Source organism: Eretmochelys imbricata, chromosome 15 (genome assembly GCF_965152235.1).
Source record: "Eretmochelys imbricata isolate rEreImb1 chromosome 15, rEreImb1.hap1, whole genome shotgun sequence".
Classification (NCBI taxonomy): Eukaryota; Metazoa; Chordata; order Testudines; family Cheloniidae; genus Eretmochelys; species Eretmochelys imbricata.
The window spans coordinates 25,406,648-25,423,787 of NC_135586.1; the positions used below are offsets into that span (position 1 = coordinate 25,406,648).

General features: G+C 39.8%; 1 protein-coding gene across 7 annotated transcripts in view; it reads left to right on the forward strand.

Annotated features, from left to right (window-relative positions):
• SBNO1 (strawberry notch homolog 1) overlaps window positions 1-13,183 on the forward strand; it is a 43,206-nt gene extending 30,023 nt beyond the window's left edge. For all 7 annotated transcript variants that reach the window (XM_077834991.1, XM_077834992.1, XM_077834994.1 and 4 more), the window contains 12 exons: window positions 2,641-2,776; window positions 3,536-3,648; window positions 3,751-3,822; window positions 4,419-4,518; window positions 5,283-5,357; window positions 5,693-5,839; window positions 5,924-6,018; window positions 6,275-6,367; window positions 7,147-7,284; window positions 8,199-8,275; window positions 9,174-9,367; window positions 11,191-13,183. In XM_077834991.1, the coding sequence (XP_077691117.1) occupies window positions 2,641-2,776; window positions 3,536-3,648; window positions 3,751-3,822; window positions 4,419-4,518; window positions 5,283-5,357; window positions 5,693-5,839; window positions 5,924-6,018; window positions 6,275-6,367; window positions 7,147-7,284; window positions 8,199-8,275; window positions 9,174-9,367; window positions 11,191-11,333 (1,383 nt within the window). In that variant the 3' untranslated portion in view covers window positions 11,334-13,183. The remainder of the gene's footprint in view (window positions 1-2,640; window positions 2,777-3,535; window positions 3,649-3,750; window positions 3,823-4,418; window positions 4,519-5,282; window positions 5,358-5,692; window positions 5,840-5,923; window positions 6,019-6,274; window positions 6,368-7,146; window positions 7,285-8,198; window positions 8,276-9,173; window positions 9,368-11,190) is intronic.
• The last annotated feature ends 3,957 nt before the right edge of the window (window positions 13,184-17,140 follow it).

Here is a 17,140-nt window from a genome sequence, read left to right on the forward strand (position 1 = left end):
AATGGGAATTTAACCATTAGTTTTAATAAGTCCTTTGTATTTAAAAGGAGAGACTCAAATTCAAGTGGACACTTCTAAAAACTCAATCTTCTGATACAGCACTCATTTAAAGAAAATAAATAAATCCAAGGCTTTTGCTCCCCGGCTGCTTATAAATACCTCATCTGGAATACTAGGCAGTACTTGACACCTCCATTTCAAAAATGATTTTGCAGTGATAGAGGTATATAGGGAAAATCCATGAGTGACTTGTCATGGGAAAACTCACGAAGAAAGGCTAAAAAGATTTTGAAAAAATTGGGATTATATCCCTTAGAAAGGAGACTGATAAGAGACATAATAAAAGTGTAAAATAATGGTATAGAGGGGAGAGAGAGGGCTTCTGTCCTCCTTGTCTCATAATAAAACAACCAGCAGACATTCAATGAAATGTGGCTAATTCAAAACTGATAAGAAAATACTTCTTTACACAGTATGTAATTTGGCTGGAACTCATTCCCACAGGATGTTGTTGAAACCAAACACTTAGCAACATTCAAATAGGGATTGGATATTTTTATGGATAACAAGAATATCTAGAATTGTTATAGTTAATACTAAGATATTTTGGAAAGGATATAAAAACAATTATCCTATATCTACCAACAGTGATGTTTCTTGTACCTTCCTCTGAAGTATCTGGTACTGCCCACTGTCAAAGACTGGGTGGACAACGCGTCTGACTCAGTATAACAATTCCTATGTTCCATACTTCTTGAAGAGTCTGAGAGCATCACCATCAGGCATGCTTCGGCCTGTCCCTCTTCCCTTTTCTCTCTGTTCACCCGTCTGCCTGTTCTGTTGTCAGTTTCAGTTTTTCTGGTAGTACTGGTAAAACCCTCTTGTCGAGCCTGTGGTACCTTGAGTGATATAGCTGACCCTCAGCTAAACAGGGAAACAGCTACAGGACTAGCTGCACCTCTGACCCCTTGCTGAGTTCATTGAGTGCACCCACTCATGTTTCAGGCCTTATGACCTCCCCTCTCCTGCGATGGAATCATGCAAGTCTCTGGGTCTTAGACTGGGTTCTGCACTGCAATACACTATGGCTCAACCGTATTTACTCCAACAGATCCGGCTGGGTTCATGTACCTGCAGTTCTTGCCTCGGAGAGCTTCTGATCAGTGCATTACAGTGACTCAAAACAGCCTTCTTAAATCAAAGTATTTAACAGTAGGAACAACACAAGAGAAAAGAGGCTTTAAAGCTAAAGTTCCAAATGTCTGTCTGTCTTACCTAAAGGCTTACCACCTTCCTGGAAGCTTAGGAAGGCCTAGCTTCTTCAGACCCACAGGTTGGTGTCTGTCCTGTCATGATTAGCTGCCAACTACTGTTTCCACTCTAGATTGAGCAACTTTAACTGTTGTTAGGCCTTTTGCAGTGTTGTAGTCGTATTGGTCCCAGGTATGAGAAAGACAAGGTAGTTAAGGCAATATATTTTATTGGACCAACTTCTGTTGATGGGAATGTACAAACCTTCTAAGAACACCCCCCAGACCTGAAGTACTCGATGTAGTTCGAAAGCTTGTACCTTCCATCAACCGAAGTAGGTCCAATAAAATATTTTCTTACCTGCCTTGTCTCTCTGATGGACCTTTTGGTTCCCGGCCTTTGCAAAACAAGCTGTTACTTGGCTGGAGCCAGGGAGGTAAGATCTTCCCATTTAATAGTTCAGGCATTGTCTTTTTATTCCCCTCAAAGTGTTTGACTGGAGGTGTCTAATATGGAGCCACTGCCTTGCCTTCCTGCTTGTTTTTCCAACAGCCTGCTGGTAAACTAAATCAATATATTCATACAGTAAATGTTCTAATTAATGGTCTCCTACAATATTCCTAAGTTAGAGCTGCTCCATATTGCCTATACCCACAGTCCTGTGAGATGCACACAGACCAACTTGAGAAATCCATGTTGTCCATCTGAAAGTTTTACGCTGACGACTGTTAAGAGTAACTCCTCAGACTACAGAGCTTATTTTTTTTTAGCTTGGTTATCTTATGATCTCTCACTAAATCGCTTGAGTGAGTTGTAACTTAACTTTGCTGTTGCAGTTCTGTTACAAGTTGCATGTAAATATTTAAATCTTTTATTCTATTTTATAAATACCTGAGTATTTTCACCTGAGGATCAAATGCCAAAATGGTTTTATACTTGGCTATCAAGGTACCCTTATCCAGTGCAGCAGCCTTATAATTTATATTGCTCGTGCTCAGCTGCCACCTTGCAGGAAAAGAGCTTTAGTTGCTATAGGAGTCTTTCTCCCTTTCTTTCATGAGGGGCTGGCCTACGTCACAGGAGCCTCTCCTCTGACATGGCAGGACTGGATGCCGATCTCTGCTGTTCTCCAATTGCAAGAGGGAGTTGCTGGGACAGTAAAGTGATAACCCCCTTTCCTCTCTCAAGGGCTCTGTGCCTTTGTAGCATTTGTTTAGCCTAAACGCAAGAAGATTAAAGCTCATCCCCACCCACACCCAAGTACCAAAGCTAGTGATGTAGCTCCAGTCACGTAGCAATTGGTAATTCCAAAATCAGCTGTTTTTTTCACAAATCTGGAAACTAAGGTTTGGTCTCAAATTCACTGCTAATTTTTCTTCTATGTAAAAGAACATTGCCATCATCTCAGAAGCTGCCAGCTCAGGTATTTCATTACAAGCCGACCGTAGAGCTAAAAATCAGAGGCGGAGAGTGCACATGACTTTGGAGTTACCGTGGAGTGCAGATAGAGCAATACAGCAATTTGGTGAGTTAATGGCTGTATTTTAATTCATCAAGTTCAGAAATAATCTACTGCACTAGGCATGTCCATGGTTAGTTTTGGTATAATATGGAGTATTCTGTTTGTTAGATGCTGTGAGTTATGTCTCATTAATTCTGGTGAATAAAAATGGTGGTGTATACAGAGATTTGTAAATGTTAGAATTAGTTGTTTTGCGTGTTCTGTGCATCTTCATGAAGTAATCAGAAACTTGGAGTGTTGCATTTGGTAATGTTCATCTGCACATAGTTTTACAGTAGAATTTACAGCAGAATCAACAACTTTCTAATTGTTGTCTTGCTCGTGGAGCAGCAGGATTGCTAGGTTTAGTTATATTTAAGCTCCACCCCTCTTCCCATCCCATAGTAAGGCCAACTGTCTGTGCCCCTCAGTAGAAATTTTGCCTGTAGGCTTAGTGTAAAAAGTCTAAGCAAAACTGGTATTATACCTTGTTTCATAGTATGTGCATCCAAAAACATTCCCCCTTTGTGCATAGCAGTTGTTTCTCTTCACAAGATTTATCTACAACTGGTATATAAATAGGATGGGTGTTCTGAATTTTTTTAGTTCCTATCACATTGACTCTTTGCTTAAGAATGTATTAAGTCTGTGTGTGGCAAAAGTATCAGTGTCTCCCAATTGCTTGTTTATGATTCTGGAGACTTCTTTCTACTTTCCCATCAAATGTTCTGTGGAGTTCCTGGTTGGTTTTTGTAACTCTTTTTTTCACTTTTAAATACACAGGAAGAACTCACAGATCAAACCAAGTTACTGCACCAGAGTATGTGTTCCTAATTTCCGAATTGGCAGGAGAGCAAAGATTTGCATCTATAGTTGCCAAAAGATTAGAGAGCTTGGTAAGACTGTTATGTATAACTCAGTTAAAGCACTGTACATAGTCTATTTTTCAGTACAGAGACCTCTTGTATGTTTTAATTACAAAGGTATTGTCTTGACAGGGAGCTCTCACTCACGGTGACAGAAGAGCAACAGAAACTCGAGACCTTAGCAGGTTCAACTTTGACAACAAGGTGACATCTCCTTAGTTTATTGTTTTTGGTTTTTTTGTTTTTTTTTTTTAAATAAAAACAGATTGCAACAATACTTATACTAGGCAAAATGAAAAGGTGCCTGTGGAGGAATTCCCTCTCATTCTTCCTTTTTGAACTGTTGTATTTTGCTTCTTTCTCTGCCCACTGTTTGGGGAGGGAATGTTGTACTCTGCTTATAAAGTGCCATGTAAAATTACAGCATATATAGATGACTTAATCTACCAGGTAAAGTTCCATGTTTTAACCCTAAGCAGTTGGCTGTCTTTCAATCAATCTGTTGAGTGTCCTGAACCTGGGGAAATGACCGTGTTAAGGAGAAATTAACAGACTGGGCTATTACCATACAATGCATTTTGTTAAACTGAAAAATTCATTAGCATTTTCCCATTTTCTTCCATGCTCTAATTTAGTTGTTTGTAATTTGGATTGTGAATGGAAAAACTGTATTCAGGCAAGGATTAAAAATTAGTTCTTTAACCCATGGTGTATACCAGCATGCATACTAGAATTCTGAGGCTTAACCCCATATGCAAAATTTTCACAGTACTGTAACTTAATTTTTTTTCTTAACACAGTATGGCAGAAATGCTTTGGAGATAGTTATGAAATCCATTGTGAATTTAGATTCCCCAATGGTGTCCCCACCTGCTGACTATCCTGGAGAATTCTTTAAAGGTAATTGTAATTCACTGTTTTCTAACCTCTAGTTTTTGGTCATCCTTTCTCAAACACTTACTTCTGTTTTTCTAAATGGTAGTGAGTTAGGTTTAAATGTAAAGAATTATTCTTGATATCAGGTGGCTTAATTCTGTTCATATTACCAGTACAATTCTTCTAATTGTTTAAATTAACTTGTGAATTTTATATACTAGTTCTTAGCCCAAACATGAGATCTATTCCCCCATGATAAATACAGCTGAATATAATTCCCATAAAAATGTTTAAGGGAACATATATAGTTATTGTATGCATAGGAAAATTTGGAGTTAAATTCTCTTTAAATTCTGTTTTCCTATGGGTACCAATTTCAGAGAATGCTACAGTCTTGTCTAGTTATGGCTATTTAACCACAGTACTAAAAACTGTTTAAAAACCTTACCTGGTTGTCACCCTTTTTTTTTTTTAAGAAACTTATTTTGCTCTTCTGTTGATCAAAAATGTAGTAATATTGGTATTCCTCCCTACCCATGTTTCGACTCGACCAGAAGCGAAGGCTTTGTATCGTGACTTCCTAGCATATGGATCAGTCACAAATTATATATATGGGGTGTGCAAAGATTTGGAATTGGATTTTTGGGGCAGGAGTGGGGATTATCTGCTGCTCCAGAGGTAACGCAAATATTGTTTTCCTAGCTATTTTCGTTTTCTTGGCAATTATATGGTTATTCAGAGGGCAGGACAAAGATGGCTTCAGTCCTTGTAACTTTTTCTTTCCCTAGATGTTCGGCAAGGATTAATAGGTGTGGGCCTAATAAATGTAGAAGACCGATCAGGAATTCTGACACTTGATAAAGGTATTGTTTTTGGTGTATCTGTCAATGTTGATAGCTGATGTATAATTTTATTGTCAAATCAGAAATCACTTCTGTGATTATAAAACCACAGAGCTGGCAGTGAGATTTGGAGGCAAAAGTGGCACCTGAAACGTCTCTCATTTATGTCTAGATTTGAAGTTAATCTCTTTAAGAAATGTATGCTTTATTTCAAAAACATGTTTTGCTTTGATAGTTTGAAAAGTTTGATTTTAGTTAATTTTTAAAACATATGAATTCTAGTTTAGGACTTCACTTATACCAGAATTCTCTCTCCTAAACTGTGCACTTTATACATTATTTGTGATTCTTTTTAGATTACAACAATATAGGAAAATTCCTGAATAGAATTCTGGGTATGGAGGTTCATCAGCAGAATGCTTTATTCCAGTATTTCTCTGATACGTTAAATGCAGTTATACAAAATGCTAAAAAGAATGGAAGATATGACATGGGTATTTTAGGTAAGTAAATCAAATTTCTTAATGTTTTTTCTGCTCCTTAATCTGCTTCTCGTACATAAATTATTGTTCTTGGGTTTCTTTAAGATCTGGGCTCTGGAGATGAGAAGGTCAGAAAGGCAGATACTAAGAAGTTTTTAACTCCGGGATACTCTACCTCTGGACATGTAGAATTATACACAGTAAGTTAATTCCGTGATTCTTCAAACTGCCATAACTTTAGTTGCCCTTGAAAATCCTTAATTTGAAACTTCAGTTCTTAAATTGAAACTTGGTATTCCACTATGGAGGCTTGTAAACCTGTTACTGAAAGAATGAAGTTCCTTGTCATCTTGTAAAGACCACTGTTAACTGTTGTGACTTAATTGTTTGTATGTAATCTCAGTAATTGTTCCAAAATGTGGTGTTTAAACATCCTTGTTTTAATATCTCTTCTAGATCAGTGTAGAAAGAGGAATGTCTTGGGAAGAAGCAACTAAGATTTGGGCTGAGCAAACTGGACCAGATGATGGATTTTATTTATCTTCGCAAGTGAGAATCTGTTAAAATGTGTTGTTTTTTCCATATTTCTCAGATGCATTTTTTTTAGTAGAACAGAACAATTTTTTGGCTGTCCCAATAAACTCCACTAACTTACATTCTTTCACATTAAATGTGTAAAGTGAATATATTCAAAACTTCAAAAATTGAATTTATTTTCAATCCCGTACAATCTCTTATTTTTTATTTAGTTTAGCAAAATGCTTTCAAATTTTTATAAATAAGCAAATTGATTTTAAAAATGATTTTGTGGTTTATGTAACTTCGTTTAATCATCAAGCACTGATGACAAAACACTACTTTTTAAGTCATTTAGGACAGGTATCAAATGTAACCATACACTTAGTTTTAAGTGGTATTCATTTTAAAATCTGTGTGCTCATGCTATATGCAAGGTAAACCGTGTATAATCTCAGACACTAGGGTGTGAATTATGGTAATCATGACACACCTCTTGGAAGCCAGTGCCACTATCTTTCACCTCGTGCCAAACTACCATTAAGACATGTCGTTACTGGACCATAATTATGACACATCCTGTTATGTCATATTGGTTAATTGTGTACTCTTTCTAGTTGTGGACCAATATGTATATAGAAAAAATTGTAATACATGTGGCTAGTTAAAGTATACTTGGAGAAATGATTGATTATAATTAGGATCTGGATAGCTATTCAACACATCATCTACTTCTGTCCACATTTATTGTATGCATAATTATTTAGGAAAGACACTGTCCATGTTTCAACTTATAAAATCATTTTTTTCAGATAAGAAATAATAAGAAAACTGCCATCTTGGTAAAGGAAGTGAATCCCAAAAAGAAGCTTTTCTTAGTATACAGACCTAACACTGGGAAACAACTCAAATTGGAAACGTTTGCAGACCTGAAAAAGAAATATAAGAAGGTAACCTTTTAAATCAACATTACTTAAAAAGCAGTTTCTTTGTGGTAAAAGACAATGCAGGATTTTTCAAAACCCATGTCTGTCCATACACAGTATGGTGGCAAGTTATAGAAACACTTAACTAATGCTGTTTATGAAGTAAACTTCGTCCAGTACAAGCCTATAGTTATCTTTATCCAAAGAGATCTCTAGGGCTTTGCAAGCCTGCCTAAACAGTGTTTTGTATCTGCAAAAACTTACCAAAATATCAATCGTTCCATTAAGACTTTCCATAATCTAGGAGTAGCTTTCCAAACGTCAACTAGGGAGAAGGTTCAGCTGCAATTAAACTTGCAGAAGATGCTTTATCCCAAACATGTTTGAACACTACGTACAATACACTCTAACCATACATGATTCTGAACTTCCGGCTGTTTCCCTGCTAATGTTTCTAAAATACTAAAATTAATCTTTTCGTTTGTCCCTCAAGATCATATCACAGCAACACAATTGCTTTAGTAGCCAATGTTTTCCTAGGCAAGTTGACTGTGAACTGTTAAGAATTTACATGATGCTTGTAAGAATAAGTGAACGAAGAGCACTCAAGTGTGACGATGTCTTTGAATTTATCGCTTTATAAACGAGGTTCTTGGATCTACAGACATCTCAATCAGTGAGATTCTACTATACCTAAACCTTTATTTACATCCTTAGCAGGATTTCTACTTGTAGCATGGATTTACCAAAATGCTTACAGAGCAATATAACTTGGATTGTTCATATTAGTACTTAAAAAAACCAAACAAAAAACAAAACCAAAGTTGTATCAGTGTTATCTGTCGTCCCATTGCTACAAGCAAAATACTGTGTGCGCTGTTCTGTAGTTTTCAGAGGCCACGTTTATATTTTAATACAACTTTTAAATGGCTTTTCAGGTACCTTCTGAAGATGCTCTACCACATTGGCTAGAGCAGTACAATTCATCGGCAGATACCTGTACCCATGCTTATTGGTTAGTATTTATATGTATATAAACAGGTTTTCTACCAAGGTGTTTGACTAAATCTGTTAATTTATCACTTGGACCAGGAGTCTACAGTTTAATTTATCAACTTTTCATCCACATCTTCATAAAAATTCCAAGAGCCAATATTGGTCACTTCATGTAATTTCTGAAGGAGTCTCAAAGTCAACAGTCCAAGTGGTAATCTGCAACTTCTTACCTTACAAGAGAGAGATGAAAATATGAACTTGTTTTCAGACTTCATTTTTTAGTTCAGAGTGGGCATAATGAAGAACTTTTGTAATAACGCAGAGGGACTAAAAGTGTCTCATGCTTTGGTAAACATATTGATCTGTTGAGATGTATTGGATATAACTAACTTGAAAAAATGTAAACCCAGTAACTTTAGCTAGATTCAGAGTTTAGATGGTTGAACTAAAGAACATTAGTTTTAATGCTGATTCTCCTAGCAGTATGCTGTTAAACCCTCAACATCATGTCTTGACTTCTCAGTGCTAACCACTGATGAAGAATGTCCGTGTATTAATACCCCAACATCTGAATTTGTTTTTAGAGCACTTACCCTCTTGCTAATGGACATTATTGGTCAGAGCCTCAGCTGGTGTAAGTTAGTGTAGCTCTGTTGACTTTAATGCAGCTTTGTCAGTTTACGCCTGCTGAGGATCTAGCCCGAGATGTACTAATAGTCTTTCACAACTTTAAAAGCCATTTTGTGGAGTAGCTTTATCCATGTCCCCGTCTCACTATCCATCATGACCATCTTAACTTTCTCCTCCTTTAGTGTTTACTTACACAAGTAAAGATTTTTCATTTAAAAAAAAGTTCATTTGAATTGTAAAATACCCTCCCTTGTTCTTTAATGTGTTAAACTCTCTTCCTCCTCCAGGAGAGGCAATTGTAAGAAAGCAAGCCTTGGATTAGTTTGTGAAGTGGGCCTCCGCTGTCGAACTTACTTCGTCTTGTGTGGTTCAGTACTAAGTGTCTGGACAAAAGTGGAAGGAGTTCTAGCCTCTGTGAGTGGTACAAATGTGAAAATGCAAATAGTTCGGCTAAGAGCAGAAGATGGACAGAGGATTGTAGGTAAGTAAGTTTGTCCATTATTTTAACTTGTTTCTGCTGGACCACATAGCAGTCAGTTAAACTTGGGGTGTATAGACTGAAGTTATATTCTGAGTTTGTGGAGGAGGTATACACGTACACACAGAGAATAGGCCTTTGTGCCTTACTATAAGTAAGTATTTTGATTTCTGTATTATGAGTTGTTTGCATGAGGTTAAGGGGAGGAACTATTCCAAACCAGCCTTCAGCTCTAGCCGGCAGAAGTTTTCAGCAGAAGAGCCCCCCCCGACCTCCCCCCTAAAAAAAAAAAAAAAAAAGAGCGGGGGTGGGGGGAAAGGAATAGGGGTGAGTCACTTCAGGCTAAACAGCAGGCTCATTGCTGTAAAAGTTAGGGTTGTTGCACCCCTACACTACTGGACAAAGTGTTCCACTTCCCCCTCCTGTTTATCACTTGATGCATATTTCCCAACAAAGGCAAGATCCACTTATGTCCCAATACACCTGTGGTTCTCTTGGCCACCCAGAAGGGTTAGACTCCATTTTTTCCAGCCAGCTATCTTTAAAACCAAAGCCACTCAACTTTTCAGCCTTGAAGAGGGGTTGCAAACCCTTAATTCAACCATTAAAATACTCACTCCTGCAGTGTTTGTGGGCTGTTGAAGCCATGGCTGAAAAGTATGAGTGGAGTGGCTCAAGCGTGGAGACCATAGGCCTTAGCACAGGGGTGGGGAAAATTTTTGGCCTGAAGGCCATATCTGGGTGTGGAAATAGTATGGCAGGCCATGAACGCTCATGAAATTGGGAATTGGATTGCGGGAGGAGGTGAGGGCTCCAGCTCAGGGATGCAGGCTCTGGGATAGGGCCAGAAATGAGGAGGTCAGGGTGCTGGAAGGGGCTCTGGGCTGAGGCAGGGGGTTGGAGTGCAGGAGGGGGTGAGAGCTCCAGCTGGAGGTGTGGGCTCTGGGGTGGGGCCAGGGATGAGGGATTCAGAGGGCAGGAGGGGGATCAGGGCTGGGGCAGGGGGTTGGTGCGTGTGGCATGGGAGGAGGTGAGGGGTGCAGTCCCCAGGTGGCGCTTACCTCAAGCCGCTCTCAGTAGCAGCAGCATGTCCTCCTCTCTGGCTCCTATGCAGAGGTGCGGTCAGATGGCTATGCGTGCTGCCCCATCCACAGGCATGGCCCCTGCAGCTCCCCTTGGCCGCAGTTCATGGCCAGTGGGAGCTGTGGGTGCGGCGCTTGGGACAGGGGCCCCCTGTATGCCCCTACGTGTAGGAGCTGGAGGGGGGACATTCTGCCGCTTCCAGGAGCCGCGTGGAGCCATGGCATGCGCGGGGCAAGGCCCGCTCCTCAGTGGGAGCTTCAGGGCCAGATTAAAAGGTCTGATGGGCCAGACGCGGGCCATAGTTTGCCCACCCCTGCCTTACAACTTAACTCCACTGATTTTAGTGACATTTAAAAGGGGTGTAAACTGGATTTTTTTTCTCTTCATCCCTGAACGTCTGTAGTTTTGTGACCTCTTCTATCCAACCAGGAGAGTGAATAAACAGCCAATTGCTGCCTTGTGCATTTAGTTGAAAATACAGCAAGAGTAACTTCCCTAAAGACAGTTTGCATTTTTTCCTGCTAGTCTGTGACTGAAGGATCAGATGACTTTTGAATGTACTACTTTTAGTTGGGAATAGAACCTGTTTTAGCGCTCGATAAGTTCTTAAAGCCTTGACATTGAAAATTAAATCTTTTTATGCAAAAGCTGCTGCTGACATTTAAGGAACTTGGAACCATTGGCCTAAGTTCTTAATTATACAAACATTTTATACATTTAAACTGACTTGTTGCTACTTACAGGTTTGCTCATTCCTGCAAATTGTGTATCACCCCTTGTAAACCTCCTGTCAACATCAGACCAGTCTCAACAGCTTGCAGTACAACAGCAGCAGATATGGCAGCAGCATCACCCACAGAGCATCACCAACTTCAACAATGCTTAAGAGGACAGACTACAGGTGTTGACTTTGGTGTTTGAGAAAAGGCTGTAAAAGCATATCACTTGCATAAAAATCAGGGACAGATTCCAAAGAAATATAATTTTTTCAGTTCAGTTGTGTGGTCTCAGAAGTACTTTGGGAATAAAGAGATACATAAAGGATGGTAGAACTGAAAGCCAGCAGTTGCTTATGGTGGTGCATCTGTCTATGCTCTTTGTAGAGCTTCCTGTTTGCTTTTACTTTTGGCCTTTTAAGCCACAAACCACAATTTTTGTTTGAAAATGCTTGAAAATTCCCAAACAGGCTTTATTTTTATCTTGTCATACAGTGCTCAGGGTTTAACGCAGTACATCAATGCCATTGCTGTGGGAGATAACCTCGAATGCATGTATTGAGTATATATAGAAAATATATATTGGGTTTTTTCTCTTCAACTTGTAAGTTTATATAAGCATGAAAACTAGAGATTGCACATCATGCATTCATTCAGGTTCCTTCCCAGTTTCTGTTTGACAGTGCATGTCTTTGGAAACAGGCATGAACAGGATAAACACCCCAGTCAAGAATTCCGAGAGAAACAATCTTAGTTGTACAGCATTGGTTATTGCATTTTTATAGTGTTTATACCCAAGTATTGCATTTTTTCTGGTTCTCTCCTGGAGGTTATATATTTGAGTCTGCAACATGTTTTTTGTGATAAGCATCTTAAATTAAAAAGTTACTTCATTTTAATGTATTAATGGTATTCCTAATGTGTAATGCAAAGATGGCTAAAAGCCTTTCCTTTAAAATTAAAATATTTCCTTAATCCGAGGTGACTATGGAAACTAAGTGCAAATTCACTTCCACCTCTCATGCAATCTTATATTTTTTACTTCATTAATGTAATTTAATTTGTCATTTGTAAGATGAAACCTTACTTGAGCTGTAAATTAGACAATGGGGAAACTCTTGAGGGTTCCGCTATATGTGCTGTTTCTGTTACCCAGTAACTTGAATACTGTTTAATATGTTGTAAGACATTGTAGAGTTTATCTGGAGCTGTTTAAAAGAAATTGTAATGTACAAATGTGAATAGTCACTTATCTATAATATGGGTAAGTTTTGTTTTGCCTATAATAGTAGATGTTTATAAGAAAGTGAAGGACAATGTTTGTCATTTCTTGCTTGCACAGGTTGCACTATTGAAAAATTGAGATTGTATAAACCTGTCCAAAAAACTGCAAGATACCAGAATCTTGTAGATGTCAAATAAAACGTTATTGTACTAACAAAACTGGAGTCTTGTTTAGGCAATCACTGTATTCCAAAAAACTAACAAGTCTAGTTTGGCATTCAACAAGACTTGAATGGTCCAGCCTACTTAAGCTAGTCTTCTGTCTTATGGTCCATATCAGTCTTTAAGTTGAACTAGTTAGTATCTGAGACCAGTGATAAACTCTATACTGAACTTCAGTGTATATTTTACAAGTAAAGATTGTGCTGTAAGTACAGTAAAGATAAGGGTAAAGGGTTGACCTGATGGAGACTTCGTGCTGTGATCCATTGTAGTGCCGGCCTCATTTCCTTAAACATTTACTCAGTGGACCAGATTCTGATGTCTCAGTGATGTAAATCTGGGATAACTATGGAACTGAGATCGGAAATAGATCTAATAACCTTATTTTTAACTCCATTAGGTAAATGATCAGTGTGAAGTCCCGTTATTGCACTAGTATTACACATGCAGCACTAATATAGGAAGAGCTCATGAATCTGGGGGGAATTGTGTGTGTGCAGGAAGTTCCATGTTTTATTCAGCCAGCAATTGAACAAATTGAAATGCATTTTGAAATAAAGACTTGTAACTACAATTGATGTGTCTGAGGCTAATGCTGGCAGCAGCTATACTGTGAGAAAGTATTTCTAACCCAGGTAATAGTGGGTGCAGTTCCATTTCTAACTGTGTGAAATTGCAAGACAGCATTGACCTGACCTCACCCACCCCTGTACTTTGTTCTGGAGCGGGCAAGGAGTTATTTGACTCCTGCAAGGTTATCAGCAGATGCTGGTGAGCCAGGCAGGCTGGACATTGTGGACCATAAAAGTAGCAGGCGTGGTGTGAGTTGCATGGTCGTCATTGCCTTGTTAGTAGGTGCATTCAACATCCTAATAAAGGTGAAATATACTTCATTTCATTATTCTGTGGAGAGGCAGCTTACTCTCAGCCCTAAAATTGTTGTGTTGAGCAAAACATCATCTTCAATGTGTTCCTGGGTTGGAAACCCGTATGCTCTATCTGCAATGCAATTGCAGAGCCTGGTCGAGAAACTTCCCCAAAAATGTAATTTTCCATTTTCTAATTGGTTCTGTTTTGTTTCAGGATAGAAATATTTTTAATGGGTTGAAACAATCAAACCAGTAACTATACGCACTTTCCTCTGCCACAAAGCTATTTCCACCCCCATCGTTTGGTTGCAGATGTACAAGAGCTGTTTCCATACTGCTATATCATTGTTTTTGCGACCCAGATACTTTTCTAGCCTTATGCCAGTGATTTCCTGATGCATCTTGCTAATGAATCTAGACCCCAGCTCCAGAGGGAGTATCCCGATAGGCTGTTATAAACTTCTGTTTTGACAAAGGTCTTTTCTTCAATCTCTTGCTCCCTATGTAAACAACTCTGGTAGTCTTGATTTTTATGTGCATGCACCCTGGGACATCATGGCATGTTTGTCCCCTGGGTAGCCTTAGTGCTATTCACTTTGCATATAAGAAGTATTAACACTTCTTTTTGCAGTGATTAATTTGTATTGTTTTTACCATTCGATGCTGGAAGTGTTAACTCCTAATGCTAGATGCTCATGGGAGGAGTGGCCTATGAGTGTAGGTATAAGTAGAATGGCTTGGGAAATAGATCAGTCATCAAGACAGGAGGAGGGAAGACCTAACGCAACTGCAAAGATAGGGTGGCTATCCCCTCACAGCACCTCTAGTAAATTCAGGCGTCAGGCAGTGGAGGGGGCAGTAAGAGACTCAGATCCCATAATGTAAGCTAAAAGGGAGGCAAGACCCTACTTATCACTTGATCCCTATTTTTGTCTCTTACGGATCATTGTTCCACTTGGACAAATAGTAACAAAAGACATGTGTAAAACTAAAGCTGGATATAGAGGTCATTTATAAGATTAATTGTTCAGTCTCGTTTGTTTCACCCATCATTCCAATAATGCACAGGTCCCAGAGGCATGCTATATAAAATGACTCTGTAGGAGCACGCAATGTAGAAGTGTTTGAAGTGCCTTGGCCTGGAGTTAGAGAAGGGATCAGATAGTTTTACATGTCTGAGTCAAAATCCACTGACCTTATTCGCTTATTTCAGTTGTGTCTACTAGTATGCTCAAATACACTACACATACCTCTCTAACTCTTGCGGAAACTGTCTTGTCCAGTAAGTCTCGAAACTTTTGCAGTCAGCTTATGATTCTCTAGCACAGGGGTCTCAAAGTCCCGGCCCACGAGCCATCTGCGGCCCCTGAACCTCCCCGCTGCGGCCCCCGGAAACTTTTTAAAAATTTTTCATCCAGCCCTGGTGGCTGCTGGCTGGCTGCAGGAGAGATGCAGCTATGCTGCTGGCTGGCTGCTGCAGGTACCGCCCCCTGCAGCTCCCATTGGCTAGGGAAGAGGGACAGAGATACCATCACTAGTTGCCGGGCAGAATCAGCTATGGAGGCAGCATCACTAGTCATTGGGTAGAGTCAGCCGGGGTGGCATGAGGCCAAGGGAGTGAGGGAAAAGGGTGGGAAATGGCCTGGGAAGTGGCGTGACTAGTGAGGCTCCAATGACAGCATGAGGGGGCATCCTGCCTCCATCCTCCCACCCCAACCACTGACTCCGTGGCCAATGGGAGCTCCAGGGGACGGCGCCTGCACAGAGCGATGTGCCTGGTGCCTGCAGATAAGAAGAGGTGAAGATAAGAAGAAAGGAAAGTAGTTCTTTCTAGCTGTTGGCACTGCAGGTTGGTGTAATGAAATGGGGCCCTTTATTTACTGTCCCATATAATGTTGGTTGGTTGTGTAGGAGAGGTAAGGTGACTAGATAGCAAGGGTGAGAAATCGGGATGGGGGTAGGGGTAATTGGCACCTATATGAGACAAAGCCCCAAATATCAGGACTGTCCCTATAAAATCAGGACATCTGGTCACCCTAAGGAGAGGGCCATCTCAGCAGGAGCACCAGGAGACACTGACCCTGATGGGAGGATAATCCCAGTCACACAGGAAGGGTTTGAACCACCCACTGCCCCATGACTTGAGGGTAGTAGCCATGCGCCTCACCCCCTGCATCTGACCAGTGGGCAGACCACGACTGTGCCTCCTCCTCCAGCCGCTTTTGTGCCCAAGGAGGCCAAGGCCCAGCCCAGCAAGGTCCTGCTGTCAGCGGAGCGTGGAGTGTGGGAAAGTGGATCGAACACACCTCTCTGACACCCACCTTGCTGCATTCCTGAAGGTACCGCTGCTCAGCCAGTGAGGCCAAACATCAACAAACTGACAGAACTGAGGCATTGCCAGGTGTCTGGCAAACACTAAAAACTCTCAAGCAGGTGAAGAATTGGATAATGTTATATGACAGTTTTATGATTTCTAAGAAATTCAAAATAAAAAATACAATAGAAACGTTTTCTTTTCTGAACACCGTCTTCAGTGACATCATTGGCCCGCTGGGAGGATTTGGGGACTGGCACTGGCCCTAAGGTAAATTGAGTTTGAGACCCCTGCTCTAGCAGCAACATACCCGACTCTACATAAGATGGAGTTGAAGTCCTCCAAAGATGCCAGTTGTTTAGTCAATGTCTTGAACTGTTTTATATAAATGAAGAAAATTCTGCAACCTGTAAACATTTTGGGAAATGAGTTGTTCTGGAATTTTGCTTTTACTATTGGGATAAATCTTGCTTAAATCCCATAGTATGTTATGTTCATATATAGACAGAACGTGTATATAGAGATCTGAAAGACAACTGAGTTCATTAATGTAAATATCTCCTGTAAAGCTACTCGAGTGATCTTGTTCTTAGTCTTTTTCCCTTTCAGATGTCCCAAGAGTTTTATTCCCATTTTCTTTACTTGCCACACACGGCATTTGTGTGTACATTAAAATATATACAAAATGTTCCATGGGTATCATACACTAGATAATTCTATTTCACAGTCGTGTTTTCACAACTATCAATTGTCTTGTCTTCTATAATTTTTTCAAAGGGTATTATGTATTTTTAATTCCATATTTTTAGTGTGCAATGCATTGTCTTGAAAGAAACGGATTCCTGATGTTGTCCTTTGATTAGTACCACTCGGTTTTTATTGCCTGTATCAGAGGGAAGCAATAGTTTGAATTTTGATTCAGCTTATGCTCATACCTTTTGATATCAGTCTCCTTAGCCTTTTCAGTGCATACTTGATGCTCTAGCATACACTGCTAAGTAAATTCATCTTAGTGTAGGGTGGGAAGAGAATATCTCCAACCAGTGCACTGCGAACTCCTACAACTGGGATATGATTGCGAGCACAAGATCTACAGATACAGTTGGTGACCTAAACAACAGCATTGTCCTCAGTCCTAAAGCACAAAGTTATGGTGATCAATACTTACCATGGATCTGGCTCTTCAAAGTGCTCTACAAAGGTGGGTAAGTTGAAGGGAGAAGATGCTGCTGCAATTGTGTCCTCCTAGAGAGGAACTTAAGCTTTATTTTAATGCATTGATTCATGAACAGGAAGTGCAGACTGAGAATTAATCAGAAATTAAGTGCCTGCAGAGCAAGTGGCAAAT